Below are 18813 nucleotides of genomic sequence, written 5' to 3'. Positions count from 1 at the left end.
CATCTATCCAACAATGTGAGAAGATCACCCATGCACACCGTTTGCAAAAAAAAAAGGTCAAATCCTATTGTCTACGTATACCCGAATGGATCTACTCTCAAATGCAGAGTGGTTGCAGAAACCGTCCACATTGCTATCAAGCCCCAGTTACACATCGATAAACTTCTTACCATTATTAGAAGTAAATTATCCTAACCCCAATATATGACTGCAAGGTTCCTCAGGTTTGTATTCTAGGCACATTCATCTTCAGTTTCTTCATTAATGACCCTCCTCCCATCTTGAGTTCAAGAAGCAGAAATGTTTGTTTATGATTACACATTTAATTCCATTCCCTCCAGCTCAGCACATGAAGTAGTTCCCCAAACATGCAACATTAACAGTCCCAAATCCCCCATCAAGGCCCTGATGGTGGATACCACTGACCATAAACTCAACTGGACGTGCTGCAGAAATAAATAACAGTAGCTACAAGAGCACATCATAGAGTTTAAGGCGAGGTATCCACCTTCCAGTAAATCAAGTACCACTCTAAAGCTATCCCCCATCTGCAAAAGACAAGTCATGGAAGCAATGGAATACATAACACACCTAGATGCATGCAGCTCCAACAAGACTCAAGATGTTTGAATCCATCCAAGATGTAGCTGCCCACTTGATTAGTATCGCATTCACTATATTAAAAGTTAATTCCCTCCAGCACACTGTATATCCATCTACAAAATGCATCATTTATTCTCAAAGGGTTTAACTCAAAGCATCAAGTGCACTGTATCAAGAAAAGCATCTTAGACTCCGTGAAGGAGACAGGGAAATATATTCTGGTTATCATTCGCAAACAGTACTACTGCATAAAATCTATTTGTTTAAACTGAGCAGGGCCAATGCTAAATTAATTCTGTTAATGCCTGAAATTGGTTGAAAGTTGACACAAGCCTTTGAAGAAAGAGCTGTATACTTTGAGGCAGTCAGGATGCAAGGTAACCAAAGAACATAAAATACGAGAGAAAAGTCAGACACCTTGTATAAGATAAACTTCTAGAATTAGTCTCCATAAATTATGGTTACTCCAAATGTTTATTTCACAGAAACACAATAACTTAGTGATTCATGTCAGATTTCACCTAACCAAAGTTCACCCTTTAAATTAAATGGTCACCGTACTTTATACAAAATATATGGCTTCAATCATAAAGTATCACAAAAGAGTGCAAGTCAATTCCTGCCGAAAATATCCAGATTTGTGGTAAGTTAACACTAACCCGAGAAGATAATGAAGGCAAACACAGAATTTGAAACAATTGTTCTTTGACAAAAGGATGCATTTTGAAACGTTATAATATCCCCAGGAGAAGTGTTGTTGTTAGTGGTAACTGCATTTAAACTGCCAAGGATTCAAACCAATGTATCTCAGGATGAGTGTGTTTGGGAGGCGGGGAAGAATGGGGACTGCAGCATATAAATTGTATGCTCTCAACAACATACCTAGCAATGGAAATTCCCAGACATCATACAATGTACATTTACCACCCATTTAGCTTCAGTAACAGGTTTGTGGTAGATTTGTAACTCAGAAAGAAGATACTTCCTTATTGATCATAAGACCATAAGTAATAGGAGCAGAATTAGGTCATTTGGCCCATCATGTCTACTTCGCCATTCAATCATGGCTGAACTATCTCTCCCTCCTAACCCCATTCTCCTGCCCATAACCCGACACCCGTATTAATCAAGAATCTATTTATGTCAGCCGTAAAAATATCGATTGACTTGACCTCCACAGCCTTCAGTAGCAAATTGTGGTTTTCAATAATACTCTAAAATATTGCTCTCTGGCTAGACAAAAGAAGAAAGCTAATCAACTCTTCACATTTGACCAACAAACATATCTCATAGCTTGGCATTCATAAGATGCTAAAGAACATCAACCAGAGAGTTGTACTTCAACACAAGCAGGAATCTCTGAGGAATATCCAACAAAAATACTAGATGTCCAAAGAATATGGCACCAACATGATGAAGCTACTCAGAACCGCATACAGGCCAAACAATGAAAGTAATACACACAAACCAGTTGAATGATCCAACAACCAATAGATCAAATCAAAGCTCTGCATTCCTGCCATTTCCAGCTGTGATTGATGATTAAACAGCTTTTGGCTCAACTTAGCCAGCTCTACCTATTGTACTCGAGTTTGGCTTGATTGCATTTATGTGATTTGATTGGATTACGTGCATAGCAAGCTTTTCACTATACCTTGGCACACGTGTGTCAATAATAAGTCGAAACATGGACTTCACAAAATGCCAACAACTGTACCCATGCGTTGTTTTTACATTCAATAATTGGAAAACATGTAGCTAGGAATACATCACTTATGCAATATATAGCTACAAATGCAATATAGCTACAAAAATTGAGATTTGTTTTTTGCAAATATATTTGACACACCATCTGCCACTCAATGCACACTATTCCATTCTGCATTAATTAACTCACTTTTACTGGAAGCTGTTTACTTCCTCTGCTCTTGAAATAAATTACAAATTCACTATATTTGCCAAGCCATACCAGATCCCACCTCCAACCCTCTACCTGACAGCGTTGGCAGTAAATAACTAAAATTATATGGTTGAATAATGCAAGACTGTGAAGCAATCCTTAATGATCAAAACGCTGGAGCATGCAAACTTAAATGTATTACAACAGATCATAAGTGATGGGACCAGAATGAGCTCATTCTGCCCATCTAGTCTACTCTGCCATTCAATCATGGCTGATCTATCTCTCACTCCTAACCACATTCTCCTGCCTTCTCCCCATAACCTCCAACACCCGTACTGGTCAAGAATCTATCTATCTCTGCCTTAAATGCACTGACTTTGCCTCCACAGCCTCCTGTGGCAACGAATTCCACAGATTCACCACCCTCTGACTAAAGATACTTCAGCCAATAAAGATTCTATGTTGTACGAAAGTATTTTAAGTGATATATGATCTTCAGTATTTTTGCATTAACACCACCAGTGCAGAGTATTATAACCATTAGTACTATTCCAAACCTACAGTACAGAACATTTATGAAAATACTGGATACTCCACCATAGTTCAAGTCAACAAAGTATGAAAATGTAGCTCGCACATCTCATGCAATCCTTACCACATGTTTTTTCTCATGCTGCCCCTTACAAGTGTGCACGATCACGTACGCTAGTACAATCTGGATTGGTTTATCCTACTGAATCTGTCTGTGACAAATGAGGATGGATTATCAGGTCGGGTACGTAGATACTGTTTATTTGGTCTCCTGATAATTGCTGCCCGTGAAAGACGACCCCACTTCTGTTTGGCTGGAGTGCAACAGAACAGCTGACAGAGCGCTTCGACTCTCTCTAACCCCAGCAGGCCAGAAACAACTGTCAGCAGTACAAACAGCCCGAATTGCGGCTACATTGTTGGGATTCTAATACTAATTGGACCCCCCAGCCTACAGATACATTTAGTCCTATTTTAAACCCTCTTAACGACCTATGAATCATCTCTCAATAATTCATGAAGTGTATGGGTTCAAGAGCATCTTTGCCGAGATATTTATCAAAAATCTTCCACTGATTTTTTTTGTTCCCTTAGTTGAGACCAGAATAATTTCCTGGCATCTCCAGCTTGACCTACTCAAAATTGGAGAAGAAAAGACCCGACAACATAGTTGAAATGCCAGCAATGATTTCTCAAAAGCACGAATTTCATGACCCTGATCATAAGAAATATATATTTTAAAGTGTGTCAAAGGGAATATGGACTGGAATTCTTGAGACTTCGAAATTCTTTGTCTCTGAATGTTATTCTTTTGGCATTGGAGCGATCTGTGAATAACACTTAAATATTGATTAAGCTCCAAAAGTATACAGTAAAGTTAATTAATGTGTGTTAAGCACATGTCTGGCCAAGACAAGATACAGCATCTTTTACTTTCCACTGTACTTGATGGCGTTGAGGCCTAATCCTAGACTTTCATTTTCCCATCTCCCAAAGCTTACTTCCAGATCCCAACAACTACTTCCCAGACCTGATTGTCCTCTTGGTAGCCAGTTGCAAAGGTATGATTTAAACTGGCATTTAGAATTTTAAATGGCAGGAATTAAAGTGTTCTTATCAATCAAAAGGTCAGATTCTGACATTTTTTTTTTTTAATACTACGAAATATAGGAAGTCAATTTTCTGTATCATCAGGCAGTCAAGGCAATTGAATAAAAAGCTGCAATTTAATAATGAAGCTTGATTACCACTTTGATGGGATAGTAAATGATGTGCAGTAATGTTACTTGAAAATTTCACTCCCAACCAGATTTTGCATTAGTTAGCAAACAAATAAATTAGGACATTAGATCTTCATGCACATTACTTGGCCTCTTCATAGTAAATTGATGGAACCTTCGATCTTTGGCAGTCTTCCTGATGTTCACTGGTTTTAAGCACCTCAAGAAAGTAATGCAATTGATGCTTGAGAAATAAACATTGCATCAAAGTCTTGGCATCAAAGGCAGAGTTGTCTCTGATTGAATTACCAACAACAATTTTTATGTTTAAAAACTTTAAATATGAAATGCCATCACTGCTAACAGACAATATGGTTTATATGACCGTGAAAAAATTACTGATCTCAAATCAGGCTATTTACCATTTAATTTGTATTCAGAAAGGATACTCCCATGCCCAGATGACACTGCAAGTCTCTCGGGCTAACATGTAGCTTGTATTACACTGGACATGATCCGATTAGGAGCGTCACCACAGCTGCCTCATCTGTCCTCACATTATGTTTACATAAGACTTCCGAAAGAGAACTGCACACTGAATATGGGATCCCTACCAAATCCAGGCCAACCGAGACCAACTCTACCATTTCCCAGTAAAAATCAGCTGGAGTCTTTGCTGGCTTGTACAACTTAGCTACGGGAAAGAAGAATTGCTTTAAAAAAAATCGGTACTGCATTTAGCATTGTCATCTCTAACCCTAAAACCTACATTAGGTTTTAAAAATGTTACATCCATGACCAGGAATAATAATAGGCAATCACTACTACCACATGAAGTGTTAATTTATGGAGGCATGTTTGGGGCTTGCACAATTTGTCAGTCATCGTGACAAATGACTTCCCCATTCCCCATTTGTTGTCATGTTGTTCCAAAACCAACACAAACCATCATTAAGTGTAGCATTTATACAAGCATCATTTACATATATCATGATTTTATGCAAGCAGAAAGCATGAAAAATAAATGGCAAGAAATTCACACATTTTTATTTTTTACAATGCATTGCCTTGAAAGCTAGAAACACGATGGTATGCCTCCATGCAATATCTGTTATCTCAAGTTTGGATTTCAGGATACAACATTAAAGCATTTTCAGACAAACACCTGTTCATTTTATAACTATCTTGTTGCCCGGCATGAAATTCTGAAATTGGTAGCTTGGCACTCACCAGCTCATCAATGTCCACTCCGTTGACAGGCGATGTCTTGCATCGAGTCTTTCTGCCTTGACCGTGCGGGGACCGTTTCTTCCTCAGCTGTTTGGCATCTTTCCGAGGGCGGCCCCGAACGCCTGGTTTTTTTTTGACAGCTTTCTTGGGTCTCGCTGTAAAGAGTAAGATTCACGCGTGATCACTCTGGTGGCACACATATCCTTTCCTGCTCACCATTCAAGTGGATTCCAGCAAAGCTTTAGTTTGATTTGAAGCTGCATTCCACCATCTCTCACCCATTATGCTCTGTCCTCAAGTTTCAATTTATAAGGACACCCCCTCCACATTAGTCCTTCAGCTTGATGACAAGATCTCATGTTAATACTTCTACAAAATCCTACAGCCATCAGTACTTTCCACAGAACAAAATCCGACACTTAGATCACAAGATAATTAGGTCATGGGAGTATGATCGATCTTTCCCTTCCTTGGTGCACGAGTTACCAAAGCCTCAGAATGAAGCTGTGCAACAGAGTCTAAACCCAGAAGATTCTGGAAGAGCTCAATACCACAATGTTAATTTTATCTTTAAACCTTTCCTGATTAATTCCATGATTCTTATTCAATTCCATTTATCATTGTTGCCGATATGTAAAATAACAATTTAAAATTAAACTTGGTACAGTTTAAGATTAGCTCCAACGGCACCCACAGAATGGCGTGCAACTCAAGTCCCCCTACCACATTTCTGAACAGAAGTCACGCCAGCTGTTCTGATCACCTTACATAGAGCACATGGGAAACAAGGAAATGGCGGAGCAGTTAAACAAGTACTTTAGTTCTGTCTTCACCAAGAAAGATACAAACAATCTCCCAAAACTATTAGGGGACTGAGGATCTAGTGGGAGGAAGGAACTGAAGGGAATCCTCATTTATCAGGAAATGGTGTTAGGTAAACTGTTGGCACTGAAGGCAGATAAATCCTCAGGGCCTGATGGTCTGCATCCCAGAGTTCTCAAGGAGGTGGCCCTAGAAATCATGGATGCATTGGTGATCATTCTCCAATGTTCTGTCGACTGGATCGGTTCCTGTGGACTGGAGGGGAGCCAATGTAACTTCACTTTTTAAGAAAGGAGGGAGACCGAGAACGGGGAATTATAGATCAGTTAGCCTTACATCGGTAGTGGGGAAGATGCTTGAGTCGATTGTTAAAGATGTTATAGCAGCGCATTTGGAAAGCAGTGACAGCATGGATTTATGAAGGGGAAATCATGCTTGACTAATCTTCTGGAATTTTTGGGGATGTAACAAATAGAATGGATAAGGGAGAGCCAGTGGATGTGGTGTATCTGGACTTTCAAAAAGCCTTTGACAAGGTCCCACACGAGATTAGTGTGCAAAATTAGAGCACATGGTATTGGGGGTAAGGTATTGACATGGATAGAGAACTGGTTGGCAGACAGGAAACAAAGAGTAGGAATTAACGGGTCCTTTTCAGAATGGCAGGCAGTGACTAGTGGGGTGCCGCAAGGCTCAGTGCTGGGACCCCAGTTATTTAAAATATACATACATTAACGATTTGGGAATTAAATGTGACATCTCCAAGTTTGCGGATGACACAAAGCTGGGTGGCGGTGTGAACTGCGATGAGGATGCTATGAGGCTGCAGGGCGACTTGGATAGATTGGGTGAGTGGGCAGATGCTGGCAGATGCAACATAATGTGGATAAATGTGAGATTATCCACTTTGGTGCCAAGAACAGGAAGGCAGATTATTATCTGAATGGTGTCAGATTAGGAAAAGAGGAGGTACAACAAAACCTGGGTGTGCTTGTACATCTGTCACCGAAAGTAAGCATGCAGGTACAGCAGGCAGTGAAGAAAGCTAATGGCACGTTGGCCTTCATTGTGAGAAGATGAGTTCAGGAGCAAGGAAGTCCTACTGCAGTTGTACATGGCCCTGGTGAGACCGCACCTGGAGTATGTTTGCAGTTTTGGTCTCCTAATTTGCCGATGGACATTATTGCTATTGAGGGAGTGCAGCATAGGTTCACCAGGTTAATTCCTGGGATGGCGGGAGTGACATATGATGAAAGAATGGGTCGAATGTGCTTGTATTCACTGGAATTTAGACGGATAAGAGGGGATCTTATAGAAACAAAAAAAAATCTTAAAAGATTGGACAGGCTAGATGCAGGAAAAATGTTCCCGACGTTGGGGGAGTCCAGAACCAAGGGTCACAGTTTAAAAATAAGGGGTAGGCCATTGAGGACTGAGATGAGGAAAAACTTTTTTACTCAGAGTTGTGAATCTGTGGAATAATCTGCCACAGAAGGCAGTGGAGGCAAATTCACTGGATGTTTTCAAGAGAGTTAGATTTAACTCTTAGGGCTAAAGGAATCAAGGGAAAAAGCAGGAATGGGGTACTGATTTTAAATCATCAGCCATGATCATATTGAATGGCGGTGCTGGCTTGAAGGGCCGAATGGCCTACTCCTGCACCTAATTTTTATGTTTCTATGTTTCTAAAAATAAAGCTCAGAAATAATATATAAAAAGCACAAAAGTTTCAGAAGTTGCAAGAAATGCTCATTCCTTTCGTAACAAAGTGAACATCGCATTTGCTTTCCTAATTACTTGATGGTTAGCTTTAATGATAACCAGATTGCTCTGTATTCTCTCTCTATTTAAACAATATTCTGCTTTTCTACTTTCCCAACCAAAGTGGATAACCTCACATTTCTTCACATTATACTCATGCAATCGACCAAATGTAATCCACTTGCTTAATCAACATTATTTCCCAGATTGTTCTCATAACCGATCTAGCTTTGTACGATTAGCTGATGTGGTTACTGTGCACACAGCCCCAAATTAATATGAACTATAATTATTGACTTCCCCATGTCACCTGACTAGCTACAGTGTGCCAGTTAGAATATCATCCATTTACCACAGCTTTCTGTTAGCTAGCCAATCCTCCATTGATGCTAATGTATAACCATGTATGTTCTTAGTTAGTGCATCGACATTGAATGCAACATCCTATTGAATAGTTTTTGGAAATCCAAATGCATCACCTTTATTGAGTCCCCTCATTACATCCCCAGTCCCACAATTTTTTTTCAAAAACTGTAACCTTTCATAAAACTCTGCCAATCGTATTTTCTATCCAATCAAAGTGGTAATCAAGCTTCATTGTTAAATTGCACCAAATCAACAGCCACTCTTTTCTCCCCAGAAGAGCCTAAGATGTAGGCTATCAGTCCAGAAAACCTATCAGCCTTTAGACCCAAGAGTTTGCCTAGTACCTTTGACTGGATAGCATACCCAATGCTTTTCATTGTATACATGACAATTATAAATCAAAAATAATACAAGATAGTTTATGTTGAAAATTATTGGCTAGAAACACATCTTACATCTAAGTCTAGGCCCTTCTCGCTCCTCATAGTCATCATCCTCTTCCTCCTCTTCTTCCTCTTCCTCCTCCTCTTCTACTTCCTCCTCTTCTTCCTCATTGGCTTCATCTTCCTCCTCAGCATAATTTCTAAAAGAACGTAATGCAGAGATTTTTATTCACATGCAAGGATGATTTTTGACTTACAATCTTTATTGCAAAAGCAAATTATAGTGACTTTCATAAATGGTGAATAAAAATGGAGAACATTGGAAACATTCAGCAAATCAAACAACATCCGTGGAGGTAAAACAAATTAGAAGTTTCATGTCCATACATGCCGTTAGGAGTAAGAAAGGTTGGAATTATATAGATTACTAGACCAAGTGGACCCGTTGGGCCCAAACCTCTCCTGCATTGGTGCAACACCCTCTCCTCCCCCCCCCCCCCCCACTCCTTCCCCCTCAACCCCCCTTATCCTCCCTTCCCCCCCCCCCCATCCCCCTCCTTCCCTAGGAGATAGATTTATACTTTAAAATGTGAATAACTTTAAAAATATGAAATCAATTTCAATGAAACTTCTTCCATTAGCACCAAAGGGACGACGGTGAGTAAAGTGGGCCTAAAATTGTCACGCTATCGTGTACCATTTTGGCTGCAGTTCAGGAACAAACAAACAAACGAGAATTTTAGTATATAGATAAAGTGGAGAGGATAGAGGGAAGGAGGTACCCTGTTAGGGTGTAATTCAGAAAGGAAAACTATATTTAGTATGTGGTGTCAATGGGAGAAATAGAATCACTCCTTGAATATACAGAAAAATTGCAGTTAATGCTGAAAATACAAAGTAAAATATATTGAAAAATATCATCTGAAATTGTTAAACTCTGTGTGGAGGTACAGTCAAAAGGCATAAAATAAAATAACTTTAAAACGCTTTGACAAAGGCACAAGTTCCACTCAGTGTCAATGCCATTATTTTTCAGGTTGACTGATAAGCATAGATTCTGGGCACAATTGCATCTGTGTTTTCAAAATGGCCTAAGATCCAAACTTTGTGTTGAATGTGGGTCTGTGGAACTCAATTTTGTAGCTCTATAATGTGGGCAGAACAAAGGAAAATGGCACGAGCGGAAGAGCAAAGACAATGAACATCAGATCATTTTTTTGTAGCTGAACAACTTTTGAGTAGATCTAGATGAAAGTGATACGTTGTTAGGAAAACATCCCGCGACTACTAATTATTGAAAAACATAATTCAAGACAATGAAAAGAGTAGGCCAATTAAGTTCACTGAGCCTACTATTATGTCTGCTAGAATCCATTTCACGTATGGTTTCATATGAAAAAAAAACTACAGGTGGATACGAGACACGTGGATAGGTACATGCATCGAAAAGGTCAGAGGGAGAGGGGCCAAATGGGGCTAGCTTAGATGCAGCATTGGGAACAACATGAATGAGTTGGGCCGAAGGGCCCATTTCCGTGCTGCACGACTCCATGAGACAACTGCAACAGTAAGCAGGCTGTAGAATTTACCTGTCTCGTGTTCCACGCCTAGCTGTGGCTGGTTGGCAAGCCGGACAGAGCCACTCTCCATCTGGTATTACATACAGGGCTGGCCTCAAACAGAACAAGTGGAAAGCCTTATTACATTCATCACACAGGATCAGCTTGTCATCTTCACCTAGGGAGATAAAATGACAAATATATGTTTGCAAGTCATGGATATGGATCAATCTGAACAAGATTTGATTTTGAAATTAAAAGACCAAATAGAATTAGGTTTCTGAAACCTGTTAGGTTGCATTAGAATAATTAAATAAACTCTCCTTGGAATCCCCCAAAACTATGGAAGATTTTCAATAACATTATTTCAAAACTTTTCATAATTTTGGGAATTCCAATGAGAATATATTTGCCAGGGATACATAAATACAGTAGACGAAGTAAAGATTGTCAATTTTGTGCAGAGAAATGGCCCAGTTCCCAAATGCAGACTACTGCAGATGCTATACATCTAAGACAAAAATACAAAAAGGTAGTAAACACTCAGCAGCTGACAGCATTTATGAATAGAAGGAAAGAGTTAAAACTTCACAATAACCATCCTTCAAACTGACCAACTTTAAAGCTATGGAGAAAAGCACATTTGTGAACAAGTGCTTGTATGGGATGGGTGGTGTGGGGCTGATGGGACAGTGAGCAGTAAAAGTTTGTTATAGACTGGACAAGGTATGTGTGTGGTTATGGGTTGGGATACTGATAAAAGTTACGGGTAGGGAAAAACCAAATAGGTACATCCAGGACAGAGTAAATGAGATAAAATTCAGACATCAGAAGTTTGTTTAAGGAAGTCTTTGTTAAAGTGGCAATAAATGTCTATTTATCAAAATTAAGGCTCATGGAATAGGAGCTCGGGTCAGCTAGGGTACAAACGTGTCAGCTTAAAAACAGAAAGCAGCAAGTTATGCTGAATGGAAAATGGTAAACAGTAATGCCATTTCCCAGGAGTCAAATTCCCATGATACCAAACTTGAAGATCTGGCAGACACGCGAGAATAATGTAAATCTTGTGCATTAGGACATATATAGATAGTCCAACAAAATGATCAAACAAGCAGCAGTAGAATTTAATACCAAAGCATATTTTGTAGGAAGGGATGGGGAGAGTCAATATAATCACAGTCCTGAACTGTGCATGAACAGTGGGGCTTAGCAACATGTATATAAAATTCTGATGGTAAACTATATATCAGCATTAACACCTGAGAGGAACAGGTAAAAGTCAAAATTCTAAAAATTGCAGGCCGTCTTGAACTGCATCATGAAGCTAAGTTTCCTTCTTCAAACTAGCTTTGTACAACTATTCATTACTTGAAGATTTCTCCACAATGAGACAGCTGATGACTGTAGTGCTTACCCTTCTTGCGGCACACTTTACATCTGGCATTTTCAGTTGACATGTCCCATTTAATACAGGCATCCAGCATTCCCAGTAACACATGCATGCGAGAGAAGGTCTGAGCCTCTCTGATAGCACTTTTCCATAGCTCCAGTGCAGAAGCAACCTGTAGGTAAATTAATGAATGGCGATTACAATTTTGCTTACCCTTTTTCCCTTAATGTACTTAAAATCTCTTGGGATCATCCTTATTATTAGTCAAAGCTATCTCCTGTCCCCCTTTTTAGTGTGCCCCTCGGTTCCCGAAACTCCTCAGGGATACACTTGATCCCAGCTGCCTATACCCGCCCTATGCCTCCTTATTCTTGACCACAGCCTTTCACTCGTCATCCAAGCTTCCTTACGCCCACCTGACTTGCCTTTCACTCAAGAACATATTTAAAATATTGAAAGATAAGTTTTTGCTAAAATGAAAAGAAACATTTCACACTCATTATTTTGCATTATACAGAGATTGGATGCTCTGTTAAAATGCATGAAGTACTAACTGTTACTATGTATGTTCACCCATAGTGAAACTAAGCAGCGTAAATGGTTTACACCTGCCATCATCTTATCATTACTTTTTGTTCACTTTGAAAGAAAATGAAGCATTTAGGCACAGCAAAAGGCAATCATTTTATACAAAATTGTTGCTAAATCAGTTTGTTTCTAGAATTGCTAATAACGTGCTGGGCCTAAAAATATATATTTTTTTACAAACTATAGAGAAGACATATTCAATGTTGAAACTTATCCATTCTGGGAATTATTTCACTTTTAACAAAGCCAAACAAAGAATTGGAAAAGAGCCAACACACTCTTACAAAGCAGCATCTCTCACTTCTTAGCCGTTTCTACAAAACTCAATTAGCCAATAGTCAACTGGAATCCAGATAATCTTGTTTGGATTGTTCTTCTTTCAATGGAGCCTAATATTCTAAACAATTACTGTTCAATTTTAGTGCCTCTATAGGCCAAATGGTCAGTTAGCAGAATTGAATCTCACTTCTGCTCTGTAATGTTCAGTTAATTCCAGTTTACTAACTGAAATATATAATTCAATATGTTAGTCAATAGAACAGTTGATTATTAATTACATGATAACATTAAGGAACCTTAATTTTCCTTGACTGACAATCTAAGATGATTAGAAACAATTAAGTTTGATTAAAAAGAACAAAGGCGAAAATAATAATCATCAGTTAATTAAGAGATGTTGAAGATGATTTAAAAATCCTTTTTATCGCTCGTCAAATAAGACAGAAGTTTCAAAGTTTTGACAGCCTATGAAAACATGAATTAGAGTGGAAGCAAAGACTCTTGGTTTTAACAAATACAGACAGAAACGTGCACACTTCAGTGCATGTGGTTACTAAGGAACCAAATGTTTTCTATGCTCATTAACCATAAAAGCAAAACCTGAACAGACAAAAGATTCAATAGCAATCTAATTTAAGTTAATTGCTGAGGAATATCTTCACTCTCTGGCTTACGGTAATCCTTTGCAAAATTAAAATTGTTATTGCCAATTTTGAACAAAGCAACAACTCATTTTAAGAGCCTATTTTTCCTCATATTACAGTGAGCAGTCACACCAAACTGCCATTCAACAGGCATTTTGTCATTCAACAGCAGCTGAACAGCTGCACCCACTCTACTCAGCACTGCACCCACACACTACCTCAACTAGGTGTAAAGGTAACACATTTTGCTTTGATTGCATGAAAAAAAAATTGCAGACATGGAAGTGATTACAAGGCTGAGAAATAATTGAAGGGTCCAGAAGGTATTGAAATTTGTCTGATTTAAAGAATCTTCGAATTAGATTACAGCTTTGTAATGGCAAACAGTATCAATTTTACGCTCAGGTTTTATTTGCTTTTTGAAGTGCAATGACCTGGACACAAGTGGATTAATCACTTCTCATTTTACCCATAAATAAAATAATTATCCAGAAATGCCTGGTATACATTAAAACAAAACATAGTGGAGACTGATTGGAGGTTGGTAACATCAAAGGATTCAAATGATAGCCACTGAAGTACACCAGACTGCAAGTTCCCAGGGACAATTTGAATCTCTTTTGTATTAACTGATCTCAGTAACGATAACAGTTGGTAATTACAAATCACTTTAACATCCCTGGCTTTGGGAAGGTGTAGGATGAAAAAAAGAATGTGTAGATTATTTATGCGACTCCAGGAATATGACAAGGATCATGTCTACTGGGAATTATTTTGCAACCAGGCTGCTTTCAGTGATCAGATTCACTCATTGAGAATAGTCACTTTAACAAGTGGACACAAGGAACTGCAACTGCTGCTTTATAAAAAAAGACACAAAGTGCTGGAGTGACTCAGCGAGTCAGGAAGCATCACTGGAGAGCATGGACAGGTAACATTTTGTCGAGCCTCTTCTTCTAACTGATTGTAATTGGGGACGAAAGCTGGAAGAGAGGTGGGGGCAGGACAAAGCCTGGCATGTGATAGGTAGATGCAGGTAAAGGGGGGGGGGGGGAGAGACACGGGTTTGATTGGCAAATGGTTGGACAAAAGATCAAAGTTGAAATGAGAAAAAGCGTGCGATAAAGAGAACAAGCTATTTTAATCCATGGATGGAACTTCAAGAGCCAAATGGAAATTGTTGAAAGTGCCTGATCTAAGAAAACCAGTTTTACATCCCTTTTGACAGCCTTCTATGCCTCAGTAATTCAAGTGCTCACCTGGACATTTCCTAAATGGTCAGCACCTCTGCTATGATCGTTCTCTCTGGCAATACATTCCAAGTACTTGTCACTTTCTGGGTGAGAAAGGTTCCCTTTGGACCCCTTCTTAATCTCCTACTCTGTTCAGTTTATTTTAGTTTAGAGATACACGTGGAAACAGGCCCTTCCTTTAGTTTACTCTGTCTCCACCTGATAATTTTATATACCTCAATCATGACCTCCTCATAACCTCTTCCATTCCAGGGAAAATAATCCAGTCTCCTCATAACTGAAACGTTCCTTCCATGGCAATATCTTGGTGAATTTCCTTTGCATCCTTTCATTTCTTTCTTGTACTGTGGCAACCAAAAATTGTGATATTCCAAGATTTTACAAAGTTGGAGTACAACTTTTCTGCTCTTGTATTCAATAGCCCAACTAACAAAGACCAGCATCTGTATACCGTCTTAACCACATTACCTCCTGCACAGTATCACTGATACTGCGGTCTTGAAGGCCAAGTTCCCTCTGTCATAGAAACATAGAAAATAGGTGCAGGAGTAGGCCATTCGGCCCTTCGAGCCTGCACCGCCATTCAAAATGATCATGGCTGATCATCCAACTCAGTATCCCATACCTGCCTTCTCTCCATACCCCCTGATCCCTTTAGCCACAAGGGCCACATCTAACTCCCTCTTAAATATAGCCAATGAACTGGCCTCAACTACCCTCTGTGGCAGAGAATTCCACAGATTCACCACTCTGTGTGAAAAAAAACGTTCTCATCTCGGTCCTAAAAGACTTCCCCCTTATCCTTAAACTGTGACCCCTTGTTCTGGACTTCCCCAACATTGGGAACAATCTTCCTGCATCTAGCCTGTCCAACCCCTTAAGAATTTTGTAAGTTTCTATAAGTCCCCCCCTCAATCTTCTAAATTCCAGCGTGTACAAGCCGAGTCTATCCAGTCTTTCTTCATATGAAAGTTCTGCCATCCCCGGAATCAATCTGGTGAACCTTCTCTGCACTCCCTCTATGGCAAGAATGTCTTTCCTCAGATTAGGAGACCAAAACTGTACGCAATACTTCAGGTGTGGTCTCTGTCCTCAATATTCTCCAGGATCTTACCATTTATGGTGTATGTCCTAGCCGCATTAGTACTCCCAAAATGCATCAGTTTACATTTATCAGGATTAAACTCTACCTGCCATTTCTCAGCCCATCAGCCTGTGATCAACATCACAGCAACCTAAGTTTACCATCCACGCTGTCGCTAATCTTTGTGTCATCCGCAAACCTGCTGATCATGCCTCCGACGTCCACATCCAAACCATTCACATATAATAGAAACAGAGAAGATCTCTGCACCAATCCCTGTGGAACACCTCTAGCCACAGGCACCCAATCCCAAAAATGCCTCTACCATCTGAATAATCAAGGCAGCTGAAGTGTTAATATGCCAATAATTTGCTTAATGGTATTGCAGAACACAACATGGCTCTTGCTGTGCACTCATTTGCTCATGCTTGAGTTTAGCGGATACTTGCACATAGATTAGCTGTCTTCCTGTCACAAAACTGGGTTTGGCTTGATGGCTTAAAAACTACATACTGGCATAAAACAAAAGTGGCATGACTACATTCTCAGGTTTCACCTAATATTCTTCCTGAATAGCACCTCGTTCTAATTTGTCAGGTTGACCGCTCAGCAAGCCTCCTTCTCATTCTCCCTGTTGTACTGAACTGCTAATGAAATTGTCACCAGAGAAATAGGTCTGAGGCACCATTGTCCACCAGAAACTCAAATTCAACGGTTCTTTCCAGCTGAAAAGGCCAGACTAACTTACTCAAATACATTGTGAAGCAATTAGCAATTGCCTGTCAATTATTCATGACTCCTGAAAATGGAGATGGTGCTTTGCACACTGACTGACTCAAAATTCACCTGCTTAGCCCACTCATGTAGTGTGAATGCAATGCACAAGGCAGCAGCATTAGCAGGTCAGTGAATGGTGTAATTTGCACTATATATTTGTGGAAGATATATTGAAAACTAGTGGCGTAATATCACTGTTCACATTAGCCATTGATTACTCTCTGTTCACAATGCTCTTGCCACAAGTACATTTTCTTGCATTAGATTTTTATATTGGAGAAGGTAGCCCTGTCTAGCAATGATATTTAGGAAGAAACTTCCTGGTACACGTCAGTGAGAAGTGGTACTTCCTGAGGCTTGGTTTAGTTATACCAGGCATTTCAAGCACAGGACAAATACCACCAACGTACTATTTGCCAAATCCTCCAAATGTAATAGAAGGGTATTGCCCCTAGTACTGATACCCTCATTAACCAAGTTGGCTACAAACAGCAGCCAATGTCTCGTGCATGCCTGACACTAGACTCCCAGAAAAGGCACCAAGCAGTGTCAGGAAAAGAGAGATTCAAGGATGTGCAAAAGACTAAAAAAAAAATCTTGGCAATACCTGGCCTATGACTGCTGAAAATGGAAAAGTATCCTTTAGGATGATCTTGAGATCGATCTACAGTCCACATACAGAGTGCACGACGAGGTCCTGCATAACCGCTCACTACATCAGGCCCCATCTTTGGAAGTGTCTGTGGCTCCCAGGTTGGTTTTGTGGATTCTGAGGTTAGAGTGGAAACAAGTCATACTTGATCCTAAAGAATGGGATCATCCACATGATGAAAGAATGGGTCAAATGGGCCTGTATTCAACGGAATTTAGAAAGATGAGAGGGGATCTCATAGAAACATATAAAATTCTTAAAGAATTGGACAGGCTAGATGCTCGAAAAATGTTCCCGATGTTGGGGGAGTCCAGAACCAGGGGGGGGGGGGGGGTCACAGTTTAAGAATAAGGGGTAGGCCATTTAGGACTGAGATGAGGAAACATTTTTTCACCCAGAATTGTGAATCTGTGGAATTCTCTACCACAGAAGGCAATGGAGGCCAATTCACTGGATGTTTTCAAAAGAGAGTTAGATTTAGCTCTTGGGGCTAAAGGAATCAAGGGACATGGGGAAAAAGCAGGAACAGGGGTACTGATTTTAGATGATCAGCCATGATCTTATTGAATGGCAGTGCTGGCTCGAAGGGTCGAATGGCCTACTCCTGCACCTATTTTTCTGTGTTTCTAAAGGACTGCCTGACACGATATGCATAGCTATCTTTGTTAAACAAATATTGACCCCTGCTGGCCATTTCAGTATGCTGCAGTGCAACTGCAGTAAATAGAGGTTGCTGAATTGTCAAGATGGGTTTGTGCTATTCATTCTGCTCTCTGCTTCATTAGAATGTTGGTGATTTAGTGGAGAATATGATATTTTCAACTGTTTATTTGAACAACTCACCAATGACTATCTTAAAGTGGTGAAAACATTTTGAAATTAAGATAAAATAGTGGTAGTGGAAATAATGTGAGATAAGATAGATCAAGCACATTGCTCTTGATGCAGTTTAAATGAGAAATACAAGAAGTTTGATGAGAATACTCCATTGAACACACCTCTCATTCTGCCAATTCAAGATTGGGACTGGCTTACTGTATTACAGACTCAACTAGACCAGCCAAATTAATATTCAGCTATAAGAACAGGTGATCGGCTGGACATACTACGGTGAATGGTATAACTCCCAGTCCCAAGGCCTTTCTATCATTTACATAGGCAGAAGTCAGGAGTGTGATCTAATACTCTCCGCTTACCTCTATAAATGCAACTCTAACAACTCTCAGAAAGTTCAACCCCACCACGACAAAGCAGCATGCGTGACTGGAACACTATCAACTACCTTTTCTTGTACGGTGGCACCGTATATGTCTCGTCCTTTTCTTTCTTTGTTCTTTTTAGTATGTTGTTAAATGTATGTTTTAGTGTATCTTTAGTTTTGTATTATGTGTGGGGTGGGGGGAAACTTTAAAAAATCTCTTTCCTCAACAGAGATGCAATTTTTATCCGTATTGTATCTCCGTCAGTGCTGCGGCCGAACATCGAAGAGCTGGTGGCCTCTTGCTGGGGATCGACCTCGGAGCTCCAACCGCAGGAGCCTGCAGACTTAACATCGTGGAGCTCGTGGTCCCTTGGTTAGGGACCGACTTTGGGAGCTCCAAGCCGCAAGAGCGTTGACCGCCCAGATTGTGGGAGCTTCAATCACCTCGACGGCGGATGGTTCAACTGCTCCGTCCGCAGGAGAAACGGAGGAAAGAAGACAAGACTTTATTGCCTTCCATCACAGTGAGGAGTGTGGGGGAGCTGCTGTGTTGCATATTTATGTTAA

At 39.9% G+C, this 18813-nt stretch overlaps 1 protein-coding gene across 5 annotated transcripts in view; it reads right to left on the bottom strand.

The window, feature by feature from the left end:
- baz1b (bromodomain adjacent to zinc finger domain, 1B) overlaps positions 1-18813 on the bottom strand; it is a 60668-nt gene that overhangs the window by 4289 nt on the left and 37566 nt on the right. For 4 of the 5 annotated variants that reach the window (XM_078421959.1, XM_078421961.1, XM_078421962.1 and 1 more), the window contains 5 exons: positions 14748-14876; positions 11793-11940; positions 10409-10556; positions 8892-9019; positions 5488-5642 (listed from right to left, as the gene is read on the bottom strand). In XM_078421959.1, the coding sequence (XP_078278085.1) occupies positions 5488-5642; positions 8892-9019; positions 10409-10556; positions 11793-11940; positions 14748-14876 (708 nt within the window). The remainder of the gene's footprint in view (positions 1-5487; positions 5643-8891; positions 9020-10408; positions 10557-11792; positions 11941-14747; positions 14877-18813) is intronic. The other variant, XM_078421960.1, reaches the window with a different exon arrangement.

This window comes from Rhinoraja longicauda, chromosome 26 (assembly GCF_053455715.1).
Source record: "Rhinoraja longicauda isolate Sanriku21f chromosome 26, sRhiLon1.1, whole genome shotgun sequence".
In the NCBI taxonomy this organism is placed as follows: domain Eukaryota; kingdom Metazoa; phylum Chordata; class Chondrichthyes; order Rajiformes; family Arhynchobatidae; genus Rhinoraja; species Rhinoraja longicauda.
This window is presented reverse-complemented; position numbering and strand designations above follow the sequence as displayed.